At 41.2% G+C, this 24,997-nt stretch overlaps 1 protein-coding gene and 1 long non-coding RNA gene across 5 annotated transcripts in view; both read left to right on the forward strand.

Annotated features, from left to right (window-relative positions):
* The window catches only part of CAB39 (calcium binding protein 39), a 42,539-nt gene extending 39,063 nt beyond the window's left edge, over window positions 1-3,476 (forward strand). For all 4 annotated transcript variants that reach the window (XM_030028565.2, XM_030028566.2, XM_030028564.2 and 1 more), the window contains one exon: window positions 1,100-3,476. In XM_030028565.2, coding sequence (XP_029884425.1) covers window positions 1,100-1,288 — 189 coding nt within the window. In that variant the 3' untranslated portion in view covers window positions 1,289-3,476. The remainder of the gene's footprint in view (window positions 1-1,099) is intronic.
* Window positions 3,477-4,193: 717 nt separating this feature from the next.
* On the forward strand, window positions 4,194-24,751 carry LOC121233573. Its single transcript, XR_005933307.1, has 6 exons — window positions 4,194-4,730; window positions 6,031-6,141; window positions 9,750-12,021; window positions 18,517-18,728; window positions 22,226-22,455; window positions 24,538-24,751. It is a non-coding gene; the product is annotated as an uncharacterized LOC121233573 (long non-coding RNA).
* Window positions 24,752-24,997: the final 246 nt, after the last annotated feature.

Genomic DNA, 24,997 nt, shown 5'->3' on the forward strand with positions numbered 1-24,997 from the left:
CAACAAAAGAAGCCCACCAGAAGTTGTTTAGTTGAGTAAACTACTTAGCTGAGCCTAAATGGAGCTTATCTTAATGTCTGCTAAGTGGTTAAATAAAGAGAGCGCTAGTGTTTGTCTTTATTATGATCCATCTTTACAAATAGCTATCTTTGCATCTTTCAGAATCTGTTTAGAAACCAGTTGGGGGCTTTCATGTGATTGTCAATGTAAATCTCTCTTAGAAAATTTTGGAATTAAGAAAGGTGCAGTGCAGTAAGATAAGGAGGAATGCATGATTTCATGTGAAATCATGAAGCATCCTGGAGTTCAAAAGTGTTTTCATCATGCTGCATGATCTATGAAGGATAGGAGTGTTTTAGTCAAGTCACCTAAATTGCAAAGCCTAAATTGCAGTTTGCATAAGATACCTTCTGACTTTGCAGCAGACAAGCAAATAGCTAAGAGCTTGGACATATAACTTGAGGTATAAAAGTTTTCAGTGAACCTTAAGATACCTGTCTGATGCTGTATATAATATGAAACCATGCATTTGCTAGAGAACTTAACAGTGAGGTGTCTTTGGTGGTGTCTTGGTTTAACCCCAGCCGGCAACCAAGCACCATGCAGCTACTCACTCACCTCCCTCACGGTGTGATGGGGAAGAGAATCAGAAGGGTAAAAGTGAGAAAACTCGTGGGCTGAGACAAAGACAGTTCAATAGGTAAAGCAAAAGCCACACATGCAAGCAAAGCAAAACAAGGAATTCATTCACTACTTTCCATCGGCAGGCAGGTAGCCCCATACTAGCTACTATGAAGAAAATTAGCTCTACCACAGCCAAAACAGCACATTCTGCAGAGGGTATTGTGGATGGTCACATCCCACAAATTTAACTTACTGTGGTACTGGTGTTCAGCTTTCATTCTAATTTAAAAAATGGAGTGATTTTATTTTAAAACTTGCATATGCTCCATTATTTTTTCTGTAGAGATACTGGAATACAGGATATATAAAACATCATTTTAAGTTACTGTCATCACTGTTTTGTTGGCTAGGTTTGTTTTTTAACTTAGCCTTCTGTTTCCTACTATTATGCTAAATGCCTTTTATTTTCTTGCAGGTGTTTGTAGCCAATCCTAACAAGACACAGCCTATATTAGACATCCTTCTAAAGAACCAGACCAAACTTATTGAGTTCCTCAGCAAGTTTCAGAATGACAGGACCGAGGATGAACAATTTAATGATGAGAAGACCTATTTAGTTAAACAGATCAGGGATTTGAAGAGACCAGCACAGCAAGAAGCTTAATCTCCAATAAACCCTTAAAATATTAAACCCAAATTCAGCATTTGCTGTTAGATATTCAGCATCAGGCACTCTTATCGATTCATGAGGAACATTACTGCTAATCTGCTGTTCAGTGAACGGTTTTTGTTTTTATCTTTTCTTTTTTAGTCCAAGTTGAAAAACATAGCTGCTGCTTTCTTGCACAATGTGGACTTTCTTGATATTTGTGTCATTTCAGAATTCAAAGACACTGCTTGTTTTAGGAGTCCTGAAAAGAAAGATTCTAGGTTCGTGAAAGCAAACATATAGATACTAGTTTGGTTTAGGAGAAGAAGGTATTAATGTAGTTAAGTAACAGGTTGCATGCTTGCAAATCTGAATAAATCTGTATGTTTGCACTTACCTTGTTTGAGACATGAGCACAATGTGACCTGTGCATACCTGGCACCATAGTATAAGATTATATGCCTTGATTTAAAAAAAAAAAAAAAAAAAAAGTGCAGTGCTTTATTTGTAATCAAAGGAGAAATGTATCTAAGATGTGAGCTTATTGGGATAAACAGTTGTCTTGCAAATAAACTGATATTGAAACTTAGCAACTTTTAAAAGAGCGAAATCTCAAGGTTCATAAGGAAAATGTATATATGCCTTTCACTGCTTTATAGAATTTTTTTTGACATGATTTGATTTTTCTGAGAATTGACTTGTAAACTTGGAAATATGTTCTAAGGATTTTTGTTAATTTTACGTTAAAGGTATTTCAGACAGTAGACCTAGCAGTGACATTTTGCATTTCATTTCAACAATGCTTGCTGGTTTCTTTTGTATATAACTCCTAGGCTGCTCCTTTCTTTAAAATATGATTTAATTTGTACAGCAGAGGAATGTTATTGTATTAGTCTGTAACTATTACCTAATATTGAGTTTTGCAAAATGAATGCTCCTATGTAATTGAATACTTCAGATCACATGGAAATGCTGATTTAACAATCTTAAGTACTGCAGCATTAAAAGGAAAAACAAACAAACAAATTCTTTGTATTCACTTGTCTAATGGGGTGCCATCAATTAGGGTAGGCTGAAATAGAGAACTGGAACCCTTTATACTATGTTATTACTGGATAATATTGGCCTTATTCAATTAAACTAGCATTGTGCTCACCAGCTCTGCAAATGGCAAAGATTATGCCAAATTAATATCGATTCCTCTTACTTCTGGGGAGCCTGCAGTGCATCATTTCTTTCTTACGGTAAATAACTCAGTACAGTAGTTGTGTAAGTAAGTGAATGACTTAATTCCCTCTGACTTCAAGAAACAATTTCATAGATGTCTTAGGGTAACAAAATGATTTAATTTTGTTGATTTTGTTCTTTAATGCTGCAAACTATCAGTATTTATAAAAACAAAAAAACCAACTGATTTTGCACCATGTTTTTGTTACTGTGACCATACAAAAGGAATCTACTAAATATAGCTAAATGATGTTATTAAAATTGTATCTATCCATCGTATAGTAATGCTAAGATCACAACCAAGCAAACTTACAGATTGGAGTCTGAGAGTTCAAATTCTGCATGGCTGAATCTGATTGCGAATGCTATAGAAAATGTTTGTTGCTTCCTGTTCTCTTCCTGATTAAAATATTTCACAATCAGCAAGATGAAACTCCTAAGTGAGGTTTAAGCTGATTTGAAAGCCTTCACAAGGGAAGTCAGCTCCAGAAAACTGAGTGTTTTCACTCAGTTGTTTAAAATTGCTCTCAACATTATAATTGGTCTTTTAAGGTTCTTAACGTGTCCTTTGCAAACCGATTCATTTTGCCTACAGGAAAGAAAATAGCTTACTCTTACCGAAGATCACAGGCACGCAGAATTGGCCATGAGATGGTATTATAGTTCAGTACTAACAGTCTATTATATTTTGGTTTATCATAGCTGAGTGGAGGAAAATATTATTTGCCAAGTTACTCACCATAACATATAAGGCTTCCTCTTCAGAAAAATGTAGACGTGCTAAAGATTTATACATGTAAAAAAGTGAAAACATTTGGACTGGGATAGAGTTTACTCTATATTAGGCCTTGGAAACAATGGCTATGGTGACTTTTTTTAATATGTGGAAACATTTGAATGTTGGCTTTCGAAAAGTTGTATTTAAATTAAAGCTCATTTGACGTGCTCTTCGTATTAAAAAACTATTGTTCTGGAAGTGGTTTCTTATCTGCTTGAAGGCTTAAGGGTATTACTAAAAGTTATTTAAATGTGAGTGGGTTTTGGTTTGGCGCTTTTTTTCCTTTTTTTTTGTTTTTGTTTTAAATAAGAGATGTATACAATTATAATTCTACTTCGGTGGTAGCATTTCATTTCTCCTGAGGAAAATGCATTTCTTATCCAAAAAATCTGGCTGGCCCCATAATTTAAATTGAAATAAAATTTTGAAGAAAAATGTGTGTTCTTTACTGTGTTACTGAAGAGGATGAGTTTCTTGTGAATGTGTATCCGTTCTTCTTTATTGCCTTAGAGGGGTTCAGCTTTCTCCCTTTTAAATGTGAAATAATTTTAAATCATGAAAAACTCTGGCTTGCAAAAACATTTTTAAGGAATTAATACAAAGTGCTGTAGTAGAGATGTAGTCAGTTTTAATTAATTGATGGTAGCCTGTCTTGGCTGTTTGTAGCATTATTTGCCGATTCTACTCCTTTCTTGCACGACCAAGGTAAAGAGAGGAGATGCTATTTCCTGCATCACATCTAGAGACAGGACCTGATAGGATTAGTGGAAGTGAATCCTCAATAATTTTTGGCCTTTCCCTTCTCTCTGAATTTCAAGAGCCGAAATTGTGTGCAATTGGTAACTGTTTCCTTAGGAAATCCTGTGGTCTCTCTGCCTTTGAAGCTGTCTGCCTCTGTTTTTCACAGGTAATACCCCAAGTTATGCAGTGTGACAACTATCATGAGAGTGTGTTACATTAGAAAAAAAAAAACCAAACCTTCAGGAGTTTTTGGTGCAGATTCAGATGGTTTTGTTTAGCAAAATTACTGAAAAATCTGATTTCCTGCCAGGAACATACTTACCTTGCAGACAAAACTATTTGGTCTTTTATAGCCCCCACTAGAGGCTACACCTGTTTGAGCCTTTATATAAAATGTTAGTATTTTTCTCCCCCACTGGCAGTAAGATCACAGGTTACAAGGGGAAGGAGTACTTTATACTTGCAGTCAAACACATTGCATATTTTAATTAAGAGTGGTCAAGTTGGGTACTTGACTGAGTGTTTAGATGAAATGGCCCTGGTGGGAGGAGGCATGGGAAGTGCGAGGAGATGTTGCACTGACTTCTTAAAATTTGTTTTCCTGGCAGACTCGATCAGCAGGACCTGCCTTACGAGCTGCCATCTCTAGGAACCGGAGCAAAAGTTGCCCTCGGAGCCCATGGGAACAGGTCATGGACAAAGCTGCTTTCAGTAAGTTTGCTTCTGTTTGTGGCCTGCCAAGTCATTCCTAGCAGGCAAGTTCATTGGTTTTCCTTTTGCTGCTACCCTTTTTTTCCCCCTTTATTCTACACCTTTGCTGGCTGCTTTGTTGAATAATTTTCCTGTCCGTATTGCTTTCTGTTACGTGGCTGTTCACTTGAGCTGGTGCCATCTCATTGGGTGCACTACCTTTATTTTCTGTCGTCATTTTGGTCATTTCTCATGATATATCTGCATTCTTTTCTCCAAAGGTTTTGGCCTTTGTAAGGCTGTTTTAAGTGCTGTTTCTTGTAGCTTTTCAGCATATTGTAATTCAAGTTGATGGTTAGTATCATACTGAGGAAAAAATAACTGTTCTTTTGCATGGTATCTCTTTAAATCAGTGTTCAACTTAATCTGAGCACACTGAACTTGTGAAGAGTTGTTTCCAGTGTACGTAATTGGTATTTACAAGTGTACCTGGGTACACCCAGTTTAAATCCCATGTGACTGGAGGCAGGTCAAAATATCCAAGAAATCAAAATATGCAAAGAAGTTGAGGGAGGAGAGGGACACTTCAATATATTGCATTCTTTGAAGGAAATTGGCTCTTTCATGATAGAAAAGACCTGTTCTGCTTCCTATTTAAAGATTATCTGTTGACTCACCTCTGTTGAAAAAACCACCACCACCAAACCCTGAGTTATACAGCTGACATATAATTAGATTTTTGGTAAGTGTGTTGTATTCACAACAAAATATAAAGGCAAGCTCTTTTTTAGAGGGCTTATACTGGAGATTCTTACACAACAAAAGTAAGGAAATTTTGTTTTCTTGCTCAGAAATGCCCTGGCCACAACTGGCTTTCTGTCACTTTTCATAAATGGTCCCTTCGTGCTAAAGGTTTCCTCACCATCTATCACAGGAGAGTTTTCCAGCTGTGTTGTGGTGGGGCTGAGCATAACTCCGATACGCAGGATTACATCCTCCAAGGGAGAGTGTCACATGTCTGGAGGTGACACTAACTGAATTGCCTAATGTGTTCTTAATAATGGTAGTGCTAAAGGATTGATCAAGAGGGCATGTTTGGAGTGAAGGAGGATAAACAATGTGCTGTAATATATAGTTTAGATATGTTTTGGGGGGGGTGGATCTGTTTGGAAAAAACAAGTGATAAATATATATGCTACTGTTTATATCTATTGGAACAGCTGTGTATGTACCGTTCAAGGTAAATGATTACAACTGGAGTTGTCTGCTCTCCTTGCCTGAAATTAAATCAACAGCAGGTGTTTTTCCGTTTCTTCCCCAGCAAATTCCTTGTACTGAACTGTCATGGAGGATCCTGTTACAGTTCTTGTTTCTTCCTCTTGTGGCAGCCTTTGGGAATGCCTCATGTCCCACCATGAAGAAACTCAGAATGGTAAAATGTCAGTGTTGCTTAACAAGGTTCTGCTATTAAAACAGATGTTGAACCGAATTTAATATTGCGTAGTGTTATTTAGAGACTTGCAGGACAGTATTAGGTTTGCATTTAATTTGAGCAAAAAGGAAGAATAGAAGCTGTATAGATTTTTAGGACTGTTTTGGCAAGTTTAAGAATGTTGTGTATTCCAGCATTAATGAATAAGTCTTCTTAACTATAATTCAAGGCGTCTAAATAAGGCATGCAGTATGTGTAGTATAGTGTTTAAACAACTGAGATGTGAGCAAGCCAAGTTTTTGGCCTTAGCTCTTTAACAGCCTCTACAGATTGTACAGAGTTAAAAGAAAATGTGTTACTAAGAGAAATCAGGCTGTATTGGAGCCTTCTAGGCATCTAGACAGGTTGAGAAATGCAGTCTGGAGAGACTAAAAGGTGCAAAGGTTCACCTGGCTGTAAAACTTAGCTTGCAGCAGCTGAATTTCCTCATCTTTTTCCATCTCTGGAATTACAGTGGTGGGTCATGCCAGCTAATATGCAATTACATGAAAACAGCATTTAAGGATTTACAGTAATGCTACATTTTTACATAAAATGTTTTTGCCCTAGAAATTATTTCTTAAAGAAGTAGGAGGAGAACAATCTCACAAACACCACCAGTGTATTGGCAGAGCTAGGTTTTTGTAACGTTTCTTCAGGCTGTTAAAACAGTAGGGAAATCCTTTAGGCTTAACTTTGTGATGGTGCACGTGCTTCATGTTTGAGGAGCACTTACGAAACACAAGCATGCAGATTAGGGTTGAATCTTAGTTGTAAGTCATATCAGAGCAATGTTCTAGAAAGAAAAAAAAAAAGCACAGATAAAGCTAACAGAAACAGTAACAAACCTACAGAGAAGCATAAGATGAGTTCATTGGAGGTTGTGAATGGCTTGTAAATATCTGCTATTTAATTTAAAAGATGAAATGGTTTGCCATACTAGCTTGTAGGCTATCAGAGTGCAATACATGTAATATGGTATACACTACGCAGACAGGATTGGAATTTTGGCTTCAGTTTATCTAATGTAAGAAACAGATATTTTACAAAGAACAAAGAGTGAAAGAGCTATGATGGACAGTGGCTGAAAGTATCCTTGTTTCTTGGTGTTGCTTGGGAAGCTGGAGCCCAGCTCTCCAATTTCTAATGCCAATCTTCCCTTCTCTTGGGTACTCGCCAGGTTTGGGTGGAAACTGCAGGTGGAAGGGGAGAGGCATGGTGACAAAAACGAAATTATTAAAATATCAGGGAAAAGCACATGTCTCATTCCTTACTGCTACTTTACAATTTTAAAATGTTTCCTCTTTATATCTTTGATATGAGAATAAACTGAAAGTTAGCATGGGGTAATTTAAACTTCTGTACAGAAACTTTTAAAAGAGCATTAAGTTGTGAGTTCATTTCTTTCAGCCAAATGTTTCTTCTGAGCTGTGTTTTTTATTTTAGCCTCGACTGGTGTAAATTAAATCTCCCTTGACTACACATTGCACTTTTGGTAATTAGTAACACATGACAGCTGTGCACAGGTGATGTTATAGTTTGTAGTGTGCTCTGGTATAAGGTTCATATGGGAAAAAGCAAGTAGGCTAAATTCATGAGTACAGTGTGTTATTGACAGTTTTAGACATCCCAGTTCCAAAAAGAAAGTCCTTATTTTACTAATAAAGATGTGCAAAACCTAGGAATTGCTAATAATTGTATTGATGTTTATGTTGGCTAATGGCTCTTCAGAATGAGCAGTAAACCGTAATCTAGTTTGAAAAACATCTGCTGGGCAGGTAACACCCAAGGTGAAATATTACTGTGTGGCTTGTGTTTTCAGCTCTTTTCCACCAGCTGTGTAGGCTCTGCTGCCTGTTCCTGGGCAGTTGGCACTGCTGCCAGTACAGCTGCCCCTTGCTGTGGAGTCAGCTTTCTGCAGTCTCCTGGCTGACCTGGCTGTTGCCTCATCCTACATACTTCTTTCACATTAGATAAAAACCTCCAGGAAAAAGAACATTGAGCAAGATAGGGCAGTGAAGCAAAGGGTCAAAAAAGATACAGTTCTGCAGCAGAGCTGTCAGCATTCTCGTAACACAGCACTGCAGTGTGAACAGCAGTTTTGTGTTACCTGTCTTTGACTCAGATAGCCGTGTTTAGTCACCCACATGAGCTGAACCATTTCCGATCTGGGGATATGATGGTTTGTAAATCTTCTTTATCTCTTCTGGTGCTCCCAGTCCTTGCTTGTGAACTTCCAAGTCCATAAAGGACATTTTCTGCAGCTCTGTTTTCTGTTAGTTACTCCCTCTCTTATCGAGTCTGATTCTTCACTTAAAAAATCCCAATCTTCTTGGCAAATCACTTCTTTCCACTCTTGTTCTTTCCTTCCAATTTCTGCCATTTGTCTTTTCAGTCCTTTTTTTCAGGGGGCTGTTTTGGATATTTTGGGAAATGTTCTGTAATTGCTGAATCTCATGTAAGAAGTGCAGTTATTTATGTCTAATGATTTTTTCTCCAGTTGTAAAGAGTTTATCATCCACTGTCATTGCTGCAGGCAACATGTGGTATCCTATAGGCCACTATTTGTATATCATTAGAAAATAGTGACTAGGCAAAGCAAGAGTAGATTATGAATACATCACATATGGGGCTCACAGCACTGTGTCAGGCACACGAGAATTTTGATGGTGATGTGGAGAGGGATGGGAGCAGCACTAGCATACGTTGACTAGGGTGAACTTTACTAACTGTAGGAAGCCAGGTACTATCAACACCCACACACAGCTGTGTGGGGCACTGAATACCTGGAGTTGGTAGCGGATTTATAAAGCAGCCAGTGTTTTACCTCTGCTTTCAAAATGCTGCCCTGTTCATATAAACCCTTATATTTGGGTTTCTGATGTCAGTGATGGGCTCTGTTAGTGGGTGAGCTTTCGCAATTGTTTCTTGTCAGTTCTGTGCTGTAGGCAGGTGGCTGGGACAGTCTCCTTCTGATCTTAAGCTAGCTGGCAGGGTGTTATTACAGGTGAACCTTGCTCTCCAGTCAAATGGTATCTGTATCATTCTGTGACTAGACAGCAGTCTGCACTGAATCTTCTGAACTCAGCAGAGGAGATCAGATCTTTGATTTCCTATTCTCTCGATTCATTAGTCCTAAAAAGACTGTTTCTGCTGCAGCAGTTTGATTTGCTGTGCTGCTACCAGAAGTGACAGGTTTAAGGACTAATCTATGCGCCTAGTGCCCAGGTTCAGACTGACACTTGCAATTTGCATGCAGCGTCAATAGCTAGCTAAACCAGACCCTGTTTCCCTCCACTGCTGTCTTATTCATTAGCACTCTCAGGATAAGAAAAGGCAATTGCAAATCAAACAGCGTTTAAATTGGTACACCAAAGGGACAAATGAGCTCAAAACATTGGGCAGACAACGGCTTCATGGCCTGACACGAAGGCTGTTCTCAAGACTGGCCTGCAGCCTCTCCTGGAGACCACTGGGTGATGATACCTGTGTCACTGTTATTTGTTACTTGAGTGAAACTGCTTTTTGTGCCAACGTTTCCACACCTCTCCAACCTTATCCTCTGGCAGAGTTTAGAGCTGTTTGAAGGCTGCTGGAAATAACGCTGTCTGGAGCACCCTGCTGGAGTGAGGTCACCCTGTAGCTGCTGAACTTCTGGACATGTCTGGTCTGCTTCTGAGAGGTCTGCAATGCCTACAGGTTTACGTTCACTGTACAGGGAGGTTTTGCTTTATTTGGAGGGGGGAAAAAAAAAGTTGTCCACAGATCCAGGGTCAAAAGTCCTGTGACAGCCAGGAGATGGTTTTAATTTGATTGTCCTCATCTTACAGTGTGGCCTTTAACTTCAGGAGGCAGAAGGTAAGGGTGAAGCTATCTATACCCAGATAGAGTACTGGCAGTTCTGATCTGAGGTTCACCACACCTCAGAGAAAACTCCTGTGCCAAAGTGGGTAATTTTCTGTTCCTTTTTGCCTCCACAGTAGTGGAGGGTACAGAAGCAGATCCGGGCCAGACGCTGGTTGTTCATGGTGACATCAGTTTCCGGCTTTGGATCTGGCTTCCTTGATGTTTCTGTGCATATTGTGGCCTGATCGAGAGCCCACTGAAATGTAAAAGATTATTACTGGTGGCTTGGAGGGCTTTAGAGCTGGCCTTCAGGATAGTCCATGTCTCAAGACATTGCTGATCAGTACTCAGTGGGCAGAGGAGGGCGACCTTTTAGCCAAATGTAAGAGGTCAGGCTTTTTTGTTAATAATGCAAAAGGAAATTAATGAAAACCAAGCCTTGGGAGCATTCCCAGCTGTAGGAGAAACTTTTGCTCTACGAGCAAATGACTGGAGGGAGTCTGCTTTCCAGTGGATTTGTCTCCCATTCATGTTCCCTGTGACAGGCTTACAGGTGGGAACCAGCATGGAGGGGGCCACTGTGGCTCTACATGTGTGCATTGCCCAGTTTAGTGGTGCCAAGCAGAGTTTGTGCCTCTGTGTGGGGTGAAGGCAGCCAGCAAAGGAAGTGGGATGGGGAGGAGAAGACAGGTACAGCTACTCCCAGTGTCAATGTGGAGCTGCTGAGTGGCAGCAGCCGCCAGGTATGTTACTCTGGAGGGGAGTCGGGGTGCGAGGGAGCAGGGGTGGGAGAGATGAGGGTGCTCTCCTTTCCAGTGGAGGAGAGGGTTCCAGCAGGGAGGAAAGGACATGGAGGTGGAAATGCTAGCTCAGAAGGCATCTGGGGATTACTGGGAAGTGTCTCCTCCCTCACCGGAAAACTTGTGTCTGGGCCTGTGTCTTGCAGGTGGAAATCCCTGCATGGGGCTGGTGCAACCTTCTACCCCGCTCTGTAACCGGGGAAGATTATTGAACTCCCACCCTGCACAGCAGGCACCTGTGACACCGCGGCCATGGCTGTCAGAAATGAGGCAGTCACACAGGGCCATCTGAAAATTATAGTCACAGCCCTCACTTTGTCTGAGACTGGGCTCTCTGGCTGGACTGTCTCCATCTGAAAGTACCCAAAATTGATGTGGATCCTCTGGGGCATTGTGCAGTTTGGTTAGTCCAAGTCAATTAAAAATGAAATGAAATACTATGTTTCGATCTTCTTTACAAACCAAGCTTTTAAAAATTTTTTGGCAGAAACAACTTTTTTCCCCTCATGGAAAATTTCTGTTTTCTCAGAATTCTCTTTCAGAAGATCTCCCCTGTGGAAAATTCCCAACCAGCTCCAATTCTAAAACCTGATGCCAGAAAACGTCTAGCAGGCATTAGCAGAGGGCGACTCGGGGTGTAATGTATCATTTAATCCTAACTAGGGCAACATAGCCACATGAACTTGAGAACATGAGCAGGCGCTCACCATCCCTAACTCAACATGCAGTAGGCAATCCATCAAAAACACAGATGCAGAACAGGGAAAAGGAGTTATAATCATTTTCAGTTACGAAAGCTCAGTTCTACCCTGAGAAAGAAACTGGCAAAATGTCATCAAATGCACCTTATCTGCTTCCTCTTACCGACTTCCAAAACTGAAGTGTTTGCTTTACAAATAAGATGCTTTTTTTTTTTTTTTTTTTTTTAAAGCAGTTTCACCAACAACCAGTCTGAGAGAGAAAAAGGTTTCCTCCTCCTTTAAGAAGTATGCTGGGGAGAAAATTCTCTGGCATGTTTGCAGGCACAACAGACTTAAATGTTGAAGTTGGTTCTGTTGAAGCACAAGAAATAATAGTCTCCAGTCCTTTTCCCACAGCTCTGCCGCTTTTCTACTTGGAAGAGAGACCAGCTGACTGAGGAAGTACCATTCCCTTCAGCAGAAAAAGGATTTGGGATTCAAGCCTGTCTCAAAAGGTAACTTACAGCCTGTTTATGAGAGCACTGCCCGATTTAGCACACATCCTGGAAAAAAAGCAGGCTTCTGGACAGGAAACGTGGCTTGGCAGTGCAAGACAATATGCTGGGAAGAGGAGAAGAGGGAGAAGGGCAGGTAAAGTGCTTCAAGACGTGGTAGTGCTTAAGTGTCTTCCACAGTGTGTTGATGGGTCTCTTTTTGTTTTCGTGTGGACTGTACAGGCTCATCTTTTAGGGCTGAGCTCACAGGCTGTGATCAAGTATCTTGAACTTGTGTCCCAAATATGGACTTTAGCGTATGTTAAGCCTATCCAGACACTGGAATACTTTTCCTTCTCTAGCTTCAGTGTAAACTACTGGCTTGCCTGCCTGCCTTTGATATGAACTGAACAAAAGGAGCAGCTCTGGTTCTGGTTTGGATACGTGTTGTCATGGGCCAGCACTTGGTCTTTAGCAGCAGCCCAGCAGTGCTCTGTCAGCACAGCTTAGGGGCAGAACACTTATTTTGAAACACTGCTGCTCACTGAAAGTCCCAGTAGCACAGGAGATCTTACTGGATGAACAGATTGATTACTCCTTTTCCTTAAGAGGGACTTCTTCCACACACACCTAGAGAGACTGCAGACCAAATTGCAATAAATATTCAGCCACAGACCCATCAATATAAATTGTTGTCGAAGGCAATGAAAAGGCATTTATCACTAATTTCTCTTCAAGCATGAGGGGCAGATTTCCTCTGCCCAAAGATAGCTGCGAATTTTTGGAGGGCATTATTTTTATTTTAAAGCTGAACCATTAGCAATTTAAATTTTGTTTAGTTTTGTTTTTGAATCTTCAAATTTGTTGACTTTCATCTCCAACCTTGAGAATGCAATGTAAGATGGGCACTAACCAAATGTCCTTACCAATGTGCTTGATCCTGACTTGTGCATGTCTGATGCTGTTTGCCTCGGAGCCTTCTGTTCAAAGCAAGACTTGAATTTTTAATGTAAAAGAGAAGCAGGAGCAAAACATTCCTTTTAGAATAAGAATGAACTACCGAAAACCCCCTTTTGTGTCCTCTGTGCATTATAAAAAGGGGAAAGAAGAGTAGTCCAAAGGTTCTGTGCCCCCTTCCTTTGAAGGTCTCCCTTCATGATTTGTTCAAGCAGTTCTATCCTGTTTTTGGGCGTTTCTCTAGTGTGAGCCTTTCCCACAAAGAAACAAATTAATAATTTTTCTCTTGTTTGTTGTTACGTAAAATATGAAGCTTTATGCTACTGCCTTTCAGGTGTCATCGTGAGCTGCTCTTGCACTTTGAAACAACAGACAAAATGCTACTGGCTTTTCCTGTTGTTGCATCTTGGTTTTGAGAGTGATAAAAATGGAAGTCAAAATGGGATGACAGCATTTAGGACCCATTTTGTTTCTCAGAGTTACGGAGTTGGAAGCACTCAGCATTTCACTGCTCCTGCAGGAAAGACCAACCAAACGCTTAATGAAGGAAGTCTTGTTTCTGAAGAGTTGAGCATGGTTGCAACCTCATAATGGCAAGATTTCCACCTGAGCAGCTGTTGGCGGTTCTGAAATGTTCAGTTAGCCTGTTGTCTTCTAAATATACAAATATAAATACATATTTAAAAAGAAAAAGGTAGAAAGCAATAGGACGTTAAGTCATGCAGAGTGATATGCAAACTTCAAATGTTCCTTGTTTATCTTGTGTCTTTGCACTGAGGGCAGTATTGCATCATGTCACTAGAGAAAATATTCAGCACTTGTGAAGTGATGCATTTTAATTAAATTCACTGTTTGAAGTTCAGTTATTCATTAAAGGTACTCAGTTGTCCAGAAAGACATGCTGACCTTGGATATACAATCCTCTGAAGAGGACGGTTAGGGATATGAACTAGAAAAACTTTATTTCGTATAATTCACACACAAAAAACCATGGAGAGTTTCTTGGCCCATTAACTACATAGATGTATACCGTTCACCTCGGCTAATTCATCTGACAGTCACCAAGTGACACTGTTCACTGCCTGGTATCAGCAAATCAGGGCATGTGTGTCCTTTGGTTTCTCTCTCATGGAATCTGGACTGCTGTCAGTGGCTCTCGCAGCCAGGGCTGAGCCTCAGCCCGCCCCAGACAGCTCCAGCCTCTCCTTTGACTGGGGTGGGAGCCCTTGGGCGTTCCTGGTTAGTGGCTCACCTCTGAAGGGCGTTTTCATGATGGAAGCAAGCAGATACAAAAGCTTTGCAAAATTCAAGCTGCATTTATCCACAACAAAGATTGTACAGTTCTCAGCAAACAATAAAACATTTATTCATTTCCCTGCTCTTATTTTTTGTTTTCCACTGCTCAAGTGTTTTCTGTGTTGAGGTTGAATCTTTCAGGGCCCAGTAGCCCTCTCCCAGCAGATGTTGTCTTTCCTGAAACAGAGAGGCCCTGTTTTCTCCTAGCATCTTTTTCCCTCGTCTAGCCGCAGTGTAAAATATCCTTTGCTGTAGAAATGTGTTTCTTATTTCTCTCATCTGCCCAAGGTTCCTTTCTCTCCGAATTTTGTCTCTTCTTTTATCTTCTCAGATCCAGCACTAGTTTGATCTTGTTTTCTCTGCTGGTGTTATCCCACTGTCAGCCAGAGAGAGACAGACAAGAAAACTGGCTTTATCAGGAACAGAGTTACTCTTTTGTTCTCCAGAATCATGAAGGGCTTGGCTTCTAATGGTCTTTGCTCAACCTATGCATGGATAAGCAGGTAAAAGACACCGTGGCCTTTACTCAGCCTAAGGAACATGGGGCAATAGGCAGTGAAAGATGTTCAAAAGATAAGGAAGCAAACACTTAGGTTTCAAACAAATAAATTTGGTTCAAGAGGTTTCCCTACCTACTGAAGCATCAGTGAAGCTGTAACAGCTCACTGTACTTGTGAAAATTTAAACTGCAGCACAAAATCTGAGTGTGCTTCGATAAGGGTAAAGGCTTGCAAAGGTATGGTATAATTTTTTGGTTCTGTCAAGACAGTGTAATCTCCTACTGTCTAGGAAAGCATGATCAACGAAACACTGTCTTTGGGGATTGCAAGTATCTGCTGGGCAAGTAAAGTAAGTGATGTTTAAAGGTCAGAGCACTCTGTTGATAAGAGAGACATATTGAAAGGGCAAAAGAACCACAGAGGACTTCCTGCGTCATTACAGCGGGTGCTGTATGAAGTTGAGAGAATAGCTGAACAAAGCAAATCACAATGGTGACAGGATATTTAAAGCAAAATGGGGAAATAATGAGTCATCCCCGTTTATTAAAGTGGAGGGAAAGAGATTTCTGCCTCCGTTAATTTCTCTCTGGGATATAAAGGCAGCCTTTAACAAAAGGGGGAAAAAATCCCAGTTCTGTTTCATTCCCTTTAACCCAACCAACCAAAATCCCTTTTAGACTGTGGAAGTTACCAATTATGTAATGTTGTTACAAAAAAAAAAAAATCAGTATTTTTCAGGAATCTTGAGTTTAATCTTTCTTTGTAATCAAAGCAATATGTTGCTTGGTTGTAAACAAACACATCTGTATTCGTGAGTGTTTCTCAGATATCCAGAGTTAAACAGCATTAGTGAAACCACGTAGCTGAGGGCATGTCCTCAACCGTATGCAGTGCTGTATGAAGACACACAGACTCTCTCTGAGTGACATTACCAGTCTGATTACCTCGTGCAGCTCTCCTGGTCTGTTGTCCAGCTAATGGTTCAGGGCAAGCTCTTGAACTGCTCTGCTGTGTTGTGTCGTGAAGACTTGCTTGCAAGGCCTTAAACAGATAGAAAGCACAGGTTTATTTGGAATAGATCATCCCCATGGAATAGATGATGTATTGATTTGGGAATTTATTTTATTGGGTTTGGTGTTCCTCGGTGAAAGTTTGACTTCCCAAAAGGAATGCTTATTTGGGGAAGACCTTGCCAATGCATTTTCCAAGAGATTCCTGCTGTTTTGTGCGGATTTATACTTCAGACCCTCTGGTATGTTAAGTGACTTCTTTGTCTGTCAAAAGCTTTTCCAAAGAGCTTTTATGCAAGTTCTGTTGCTGCTTATTACTCTGGTAGTAAATCAGGTTGCACATGTTGGATGCCTAAGATGCCCAGCTCTTATGCAGGTGATGCCCTCCTCCTTAACAAGGCAGGCTGATGGTGTCAGGAAAGCTCGCTCCTCATGGAGACTGTCCATATGGTCTGTTACTATCCGTCTGTTGGTATGAAGACAGACATCTTGCAAGAAATGAAAGTCTGATAATGTGCACAGTGTGAGAGTGTGTGTAGGGGTAGGTTAATGTTGACATCATTAGTGCTTGGTCACCTAGGTGATGGATCTTGCTGCTATAGTAACCTGGAGGCTACATTACTCACCAAATACGAATTTTAATAAACAGGAATGTTTTAAGGTGTTCATATCTTGTGTCCCCTGTAACTGTTTGTTGCCCTTTTAAAATATTTACAAGAATTGTAAAACGAGACTTTTAAGTAAAGGTTTTATTCCCCATTTTTTTTCTTGGAATTGTGTCCTGGAAAAGGCATGATGTTTATGCCCAAGCGTCAAACTTAGGATACAGATTTTTGAAGAAAAGTAATGCTATTGCTTATCACCTTCTGAACGCTTGTCTTAGGACTGTCCCTCACTAGGGAAGCTGATATTTTGACTTGTATCCAGAGGAGTTTGAACCAACTCAAGATATATATCTTTAGGCATCCACATGGACTTTTCATATACTTATGCCATCATGCATACCTGCAGCCACTTGCTGGTCCAGGGTCATGTCTGGGACATGGATATTCTGTGTATGGCTTGTGGTAGATTGTGGGACACTGTAACTTCTCTTTCTTGACCCAGAAAAGAAGTGATTTTAAGACATGAGGTGCTTTCAGCTCATTAGCAGCATAGTATGTTCATTCAGAGATGCAACCTTATATGCTGCTGGGTAAGAGATTTTCTTGGATTCAGACACCAGCATGTTTTGGTGTGTCTCACAGAGATCTGTGAAAGATGATTCAGAAGTCAAAAGAGCACAGAGTGGGAGAGTGGGAGATCAGCTCATAAGACTACTGATTTATCTTTTTGATGACTATATAGATATTGGCTGTGTGTTTTCAGGAGTCCCACAGAATATCCTCTCCATTAGCCACAGTTTGTCTTCTTTTTCACTTGGACAATAAAGATAGTAGGAGATTTTTTTAATTCCTATACGGTGATACTTAATGCAAGAGCGGTTTTTAGGTTCATTTTGGCAGAGCAGGATGGGACAAGGGGAGTATGTTCTGATGACTTGTGGAAGGGCAAACTGGTATACCCTCCACAATCTGACCTGGCTGAACTAGACTTTCTGCTTTTTGGAAAATTTTACAGGGGATGAATAAAAATCTGGAAAAACACTAAAGAAATCAAAACCACAAGTGATTAAAAACGAGACTGCCAACTTCCTGTCCCACTTACACAGGACACTGTAGGCTTACCATGAAGATGGAGCAGGGCTAGCGTGTGCAGACCAAGACTTCACCAAGACAAAGCTCAATGTAAATGGGGAGCTTTAGAATACGGCAGCCCATTCATCAGAAGCAAATCTGTGGAAATACCCCAAAGTGTAATTCCAGTCATGCTTGAAACATCCAAGAGAGTGCTCTGATGTCCCACCCTACAGTACTGAAGCTTTGCCTGCTCCTGGCACAGCCAGCTGCGTGGCTGTTGATGCAGCTGTGTTAGATGTTTTGAAAAAGCCTCAGAAGAAAATATGTTCATGGCACTCCAGCTGTAATACAAACCTGAAAATACTGCCTTTGGGCATTAACAAGATTCTTTAAATGCTCTACTGACCAGCATCTTCACTGGCAGAACAGGGACTAGCTGTGTCCGTATGATCTGCTAGCTGATGTTTTCTTATATGTAGGATTAAAGCAGAATACACATTCTTGGGAATGGGGGTAATTGGTGGGGAGGGGTACAGTTTAAAAGGCCTTGAAGACAGAAACACGGAGGAATGGAGGCTGCCATTGGAGGATGCTCTGTACATAAAATCATCTGGATTTGCTATGTCTATGCTATGAAGATAGGGTGGATAGAGAAAGATCGCAGCATAGTTTGGACATCTACTTGTAATCTGGGGCATCTATTTGTAATTTGCGTTGCCCTTATTCCTGGGCAGAAAGGTGTCAAGCAGTGTAGGGGGACAAGAAGAGAGTGTAGAGAGCTTGCTTTAACTGCATGACTATTGGCCCCATGTAATTAGCTGGATTAGAGCTAATCTAATTACGTTTTTCATTGCTTGTCCATTGGCACTATTGGCTTCTAATTGTGGTGGAGTCCAGCAGCCCCCATGAAACAGTCTCTTCTAATCAATGAGCAGCTGCCCTCTGTGTTGTGTGAGATGAGGCCAGTTTTCAAAGAAACAACAGCAAGCAATGAAGTGTGTGTGTGTTTGAGAAAGTAGAACAAGCTTCTATGAAACCTAAGTGTTTCACCATTAAATATTATTTTTTCCTCAGTCCCTTAGGAGGCAGACTCTGGCAGAAAGAATTTGCCTATGGCTGGCAAGCCGGGTGAGGATGAAAGTCCTGGAAAAATACCCTTCATGATGGAATTCTGCAGGGGGCCCTGATCTCAATCCCTGGCCTGTAAGATCACCAGGCTAAAGTGCTGCTGCCATGTTTGTGAAGCCAGAGCCCTGTCCTGTGAGTGTACCAGACACTAAATAGGAGTGAGTAGCTACAACCCTTTTTTTCCCCAAAGGAAAGCCAGCTGCTTTTCCTCAATCCCTTGGAAGAGAAACCCAATTTCCATGTCATCAGCTGAATTTCATGTTCCACCTCCCATCTTAAAGTTGTCAAGGATAGTTAATAGTGATAGTAAGTGAAGAGGGAGCAAATCTAATAGGTGGGAATAGGTGATGCTTCTAGCCCTATACTGAATTGCTTATACTTTTGTAGGGCTGAAGCAAAGAAAAGCTGAAGGCTTCTAGACCAGGTGTTTCCCTTCAGCTTCTTTAATGCTTGAACGTGTTTCAGCTGGTGAGTGCAAGGGGAGGTGGACAGATCATTCCCATCACTTAACACTAAGAATAAATTTTGGTACCCTTTTTCTTCTCAATAATTTTCCTCTCTCAGAGTTGAGGAGTAGTGGCTTGTGGGCAGATCTGCCTACAGAGCAGGGTTTTTTTGTTCACCAGAAAAGCTGATGGGTGAGTGGGCCAAGCCAGCCAAATTGGTGGCAGCAGTTGAGGGTGAAGGTGGAGCTGACTAGGCCATGCTTGGTGCTCTGTAAAGGTAGCTGGCCTCAGAGTAAAAGAGGCTGCTGAGGTTAGAGAAGTCAGCTATCCTAGATACAGACGCCTACACTTAGTGTTTGAACAAAAACTATTTTTGGAGAAGGTGGTCTTAAATGTCATCTTTGTTGCCTTGTTCCTGGGACCTTCTGAACAGGAGCATGGCAATTAGTAGATGCAGTTGAATTTGCTTGCTTTGGCTTTTATTTCATTTGGGCTGCAAAGAAGAGGATACTTACATAGCAAAGGCTAGATTGATTTCTGCCAATTGCTGACTCCGAGCTTGCTTGAATTTGTATAATGTGCTGATGCTATAAATAAAAGCAGTTCTGTCTCTTGTGCTGAAAACTCTATGTCATCCATGCAATACTGAGATTTTGTTAGGTATTAATTAAAAGTTACAGGTATGTATAGGATGCCGTGTGTTGCTAGGAGGGGTTGGCAGACTCTTTCAGTGTGACCCAACGCAATTTGCAGTAGGTTTGGGTGTGAGAAACAAGGTGTCTGAACAAAAGGTTTGCTTACTGAGTCACACTCCCCAAAAGAAGGCAAAACTGAGGATGTCCAAGCAGTTGTTTGGCTTGGGTTCTCAGTGACACATTTTTGTCTGCATGTCTTTCTAATATGCTGGCCATGGCTTTGTTCTTGTTTTTTCCTCCTCATTTTGGTGTGTATTTTTGGTACTGCATTCAAAGGCAAGGCACCAAAAAGAAGTACTGAATCCAAGGAACCAGGGCAAGAAGGAGGGTGCCTGCTGTGCAAATATTTTGGCCAACAACTGGGCACCAGGCAAAAATTTCAACAAAGAAGAGGCAAAAGGGGGGAAGAAGAAATTATTTCTTGCTCAGTCTTGCAGCCAGTTAATATTGAAGTCTCCATTTCCTAAGGATTATTAGTATTATTAGTGTCCTGTGATACTTCATCTCTCTTGGGTTCAAGGTAATGGTAGTTTTCTAAGTGTGTAACATAAAACCCTGAGATGTTTGTCAAGATCTGCTAGTTAAAGAGACAGCAGACTCATCTAGAGGATGTGGTTATCACAAAACAACACAGCAGTTATCTCTGAGCTTTGAAAACCAGTTCTTCAACAGTCAAACTCCTGGAAAGAGATGACATTTTCTTTCCTCCTTCCCTGCATAAAACCTGCTGGAGAACTGGTGCTGGCATTTAGTGTCACACTCCTTTCTCTTCAGTGTGTTCTGCTCTTGCCAGAAAGCGTTTTATTCAGGCTGAGCATGCCCACTCACTCTTAGCAAGCCCTGAAGAGGAGGAAAACTGAGAGATAACAAAAAGGTTGAGTGGCCTTTGCTCACAGTGTGTTACTTGCATGATGGGTGGCATGAGCTGGTGAAAACTGGGGGCTGCTGGTGTGAGCTAATACCGCTTGAAACTACCCAGCTTTTCTGTAGCTGGCTAAAGGACGCATTGCGCTCAGAACTGTAGTTGCAGGCACATTTTCTTGGAGCCAGGCACCTGACACCATAGAAACTGGAGTCAATGGTGCTTCTACTCCCCACATCTAAGATGGATACTATGCTGCGTCTGCACTAGGTAACTTCATGTGATGAGCCTGTTGGTTCAAACACTGCTTTGGCAGAGCTCATGACGAGGGAACGCTTGCCTGCACCTGTCAGAAGGTAGTTTTTGCTGGGCCTAATGACTTCATGATACTAGTCCTTATGGTGAGGGGGGTATCAGCCAGCCTCCCAAGATCCCTTCCTACTCTTGTGGTTTGGAGGTCCCTGGCTTTGGTTCAGTTTGTTGCTTCCAGAGAAGACAAATGCCCTGGGCTTTTCCACATCAGTTGGCCTCTTTCAACATCAGACGAGTATTACAAGGTTGGTGCAAGTAGAGCAAAAAGTCCAGTTCTTGACAGAACTGGAAATGAGGTGACAGAAGGGAAAGGGAAAGCAAAAGCTTAGATTACATCTTGTCTTGTACTCAGGAGTCCTTCTTTGGGACTCTTTGGGAACTGGGGAAGGATGCAGCTGTGAACTCTGTGGGGCTGAGACCTCCCACCTGCCTTCTTCCACAACTACTTAAATCTAGTCCCATGCCTTTTATCTTCTCAAGCCAACATCTCCCCTACATTCCCTTTCTCCTGCTTTTGCTCCTAATCTGTATTTTAACACTTGCATTCGTATGTAAAGGTGAGGAATAGGGCCCTTGCCACTTACTGGGCTTTCTTGGCTTTTAGGCTTGTATCCCATTCTTTTCACTAGTGTTTTCCCACCAACTCAAATGCTCTCCCTGCTGGCACAGCCTTTCCAGAAGTGATACAAAGTACTCTGCAAAGTTTTCCAAAGTATTTTAATTTGTGGAACCCCTAACATGTTTCCAGTTAAATTGAGGATACCCCTATAGAAAAACTCACTCTAAATCATAAAAAGTATAAACTGTTCAACAGTTCTGGTAATTATGTTGTCTCTGATATGCTTCCTGCTTATCCTATGGCATAAAAATACAGATTGGGTATTTAGGGTGCTGTCTCTAAGCCACCTTTTTCCTTCCCTTTCTCACCATCCCTCCCCACTTTTTCACACATACCTGTTAGGGGGTTTTGGTGCCACAGCAGGCAACCAAATGGTAACAAGCATCCTGGCTCTGGCTTAAAACAGTCCTGCCACCAGTGGTTAACTGAACGTAGCAGTTCAGGTCAAATCCATTGTACATGCACTATGAATGTACATGGTCTGTACATACTTTTTGAAATGTGGATACTACTTTTTTTTTTTTTTTTTAAATACTGACTGAAGGATGCTGTTAGCCTTTTATAGACTAGAGTTTATAAAAGAGAGATAACTGAGATACCTGGAGCTCACTAGTTTCCAGGAGGGAGACTAATCCAGGATAATTCTTACTATTAGAAGAAAATTACTCACTTGTTATTTTTGAAGTACATAATGGTAATAGATTTCCATTTACCCTTCTAGGTGGCCCAGGGCTTCCTGCTGCTGCTGAACCATCAGTTTTGTTTCAAAGAAAAGAAGAGAAGGAACAAAAGGCTCGATCCATGATAGCTGTAGTAGGGATTGACATGTTACCCCAGCTGGTGTGGCACACGCACCCAGGAGAGACAAGAAATTCAGCTCAGGTCAGCTGCAGATGAATGCTGTGACTTTGCATGGAAACTACTGGATTGGTTCTCTACCTTTGGCTACAGGTAATTGCTTTGCCTCATGCAATTATGTAGGGTAATTAGAAGTAGATTATACAAGGAATAGCAAAAACCATCACTGCATCCTCTGCATTTGTGGTCTGTTTCTGTAAGAGTGATAATGATTTTTTTTTAACCTTTTTTTTAGCCCAACCTGTCTCTTGCTTTCTACCCAGCTGATCAGTATGGCATAGGAGGGGAAAATAAAAGTGTAGTTGCAGCACAGTCCTGAGTTCTGTTCATTTTTACAGCACACTATCTAGTACAAGCTGTTATTGGAACTGCAGTGGAAAAGCAGAATGATTTAAGGACTCTAAAATTCACATTTTTTTCCAGCCTGATATAGTGAGGGACTATTAATACCCCAGGCAGACCTCTGAAATAGATGCAGCTCAGTAAATGACAAACACATTTTGGTTGGCTTGGAAGATATTAAGACAGTTATCTTGGGCTCTCTCTTCAGTATTTTTTTTTTTCCCTACATAAAGTGGTACTTTTTTGAAAAGTGAAAAGTGGCAAGGTAGCAGACAGTTTCTCTAACAAAGGTTTATAAAGTTTCCACCGAACCATTACTCGAGAAGTGCTATCGTGCTGCTATGCTTAATGAAAAATCAGTCAAGTAAATTGTTCCTGGGATTCAACTTAATTACATGCAAGAGATGGAAACTTTGTTATTGAAGACTAATAAAATACCAGGTGGCTTTAACGAAGTCAGTAAGGTGGCAGTTTTAAAATGAAACCTGCTTGCTTAATAATAGAAGAGGCAGTAGATTTGAGCAAGCAGTGTGTCGCTTCTCCACCGCAAGGCAAGAGACACATTTTTTAAGCTGCATTAGAGAGAAACGTTAAGTTCATTGTCAGTGTTTATCCTCTAAGCCTCAGACTGAAGGGCCTGTAGCTGGAGGGAGATTTCTTATTGAAAAATTCTTTTAGTCTGCAACTGGGCATATGATGACTAGGGTGATTTTTCTTAATGCTTGCAAAGCTATTTATCCAGACATGTAATTGAAATCAGGAGATGCCTCAGAACAACATGGCTTGTGACTGCTACTAAATTTTGAAATGTTAAATAAGCAAAGATGCTTAAAGTTTTAGACTTTAATGTTGACCCATTTTATAATCATTTGGATGTTTTCCTATAAATTTTTAAGTTACCTGTTTTGGGTTCATTGTTATGCTGAGAATAACTTGCCTTCCTTGCCAGTCCAGCAAATTTTTTTTGTGGTACAGTAAAATTAATACGAGTATTCCAGTTGTATTCACAAGTACTGCAAACTGGCAGATTGTTCGAGGCACTTATGCATATTTCCATTAAAAAAAGAAAAAATTATTTTAAAAAAGCATTTTTTTAAAAAGCATTAACAGCATTCTGCAGGATTCCTGTACCTCATGGGGAGCAGTTCTTGCTCTGTGGGTGCTTTTGGGGGCCAGTTCATGTTTTACAGGGTGATGTTGTTTAAGCCGTGCCTGGGCACGAGTTGCAGGACCAGCAGCCAGGGAGGGCAGTGGGCTGTCAGGTGGGGCTTCCTGATGGAGAATAGCCAGACTGGTCCAAGCAGGCTGCTTCTGAGATGTGAATAGGGGATTCCCCCAACACATACGCTCTGATGTCAGTCTCGCGTATTTGATCAATACTACTTTCCACTTAAAACAGGAAATAAGTTGTTGTACTCCGGAGAAGGTACAGATTGATTCAGTAGTTGACAGGCCAGCACCTGACTTGCATAGAAAGGGCAGAGCCACTGTCACTGCTGCCTGGTGGTCTGCTGCTGGCTTGGCATCGTGTGATGCTGTCTTTCAGTCTGTTCGCCTCTGCAAAAATCAATAGACTAGTTCTGTCAGGAGCCGTGATGAACATCAGGAGCCTCATGCTTGTCTCTCTCAGTATCTTTCACAAATGACCTAAATATTAGAAGAGGATCCTTTGCTCTCCTGACTGCAGGCTTGTCCCACCAATCCCACAGACTGATTGGGGATGGGGCTTGGAGGCGTGTTTGCCACGAATGGAAAGAACAAACCCCAATTTTCTACAACTTCTGCCTTTAAACTAAAGATTTTTTGTGTCACACCTTCTCTGCCGTGTATCAGATGTATTGAGAGACTTCGTATCACTTTTCCCCAGCTGGCATCCCGGCTTTAGATTTCGTCTCTGTGATGAGAGCTGCCCAGTGGACCATTGGACTGGAGACAAAGGAGGTAACATAGTGTTTCTTGTACAGAGAGCTGTGGGTGAGGCAGAGTGTAGGCAGGGCTAAGGCTATGCCCAACAGTGATGAAAGGGGTAGAAAGCAGGATAACCTGGTGGATTGAGAGGACTGGGGCACAGGGATTTCTGCCCCTCTGCTCTTGTACTGGATGTTTCCTTGCTCTCAGGCTACATGTCATTTAGGATAGACATTATTAGAGTAGTTAACAATTGCCTTATAGCTTTTGTTACGGAAGATCCTGATGGTGTCTCTTCATTTTGCATGTTGAGTGTGAGATGTTTTGATCTGGCTGTGAACACTCCTGATGCGAGAAACTCGGGACCATCTTGTCTCAGTTTGAG

The sequence above is a fragment of the Aquila chrysaetos genome, chromosome 10, assembly GCF_900496995.4.
Source record: "Aquila chrysaetos chrysaetos chromosome 10, bAquChr1.4, whole genome shotgun sequence".
Lineage (NCBI taxonomy): Eukaryota > Metazoa > Chordata > Aves > Accipitriformes > Accipitridae > Aquila > Aquila chrysaetos.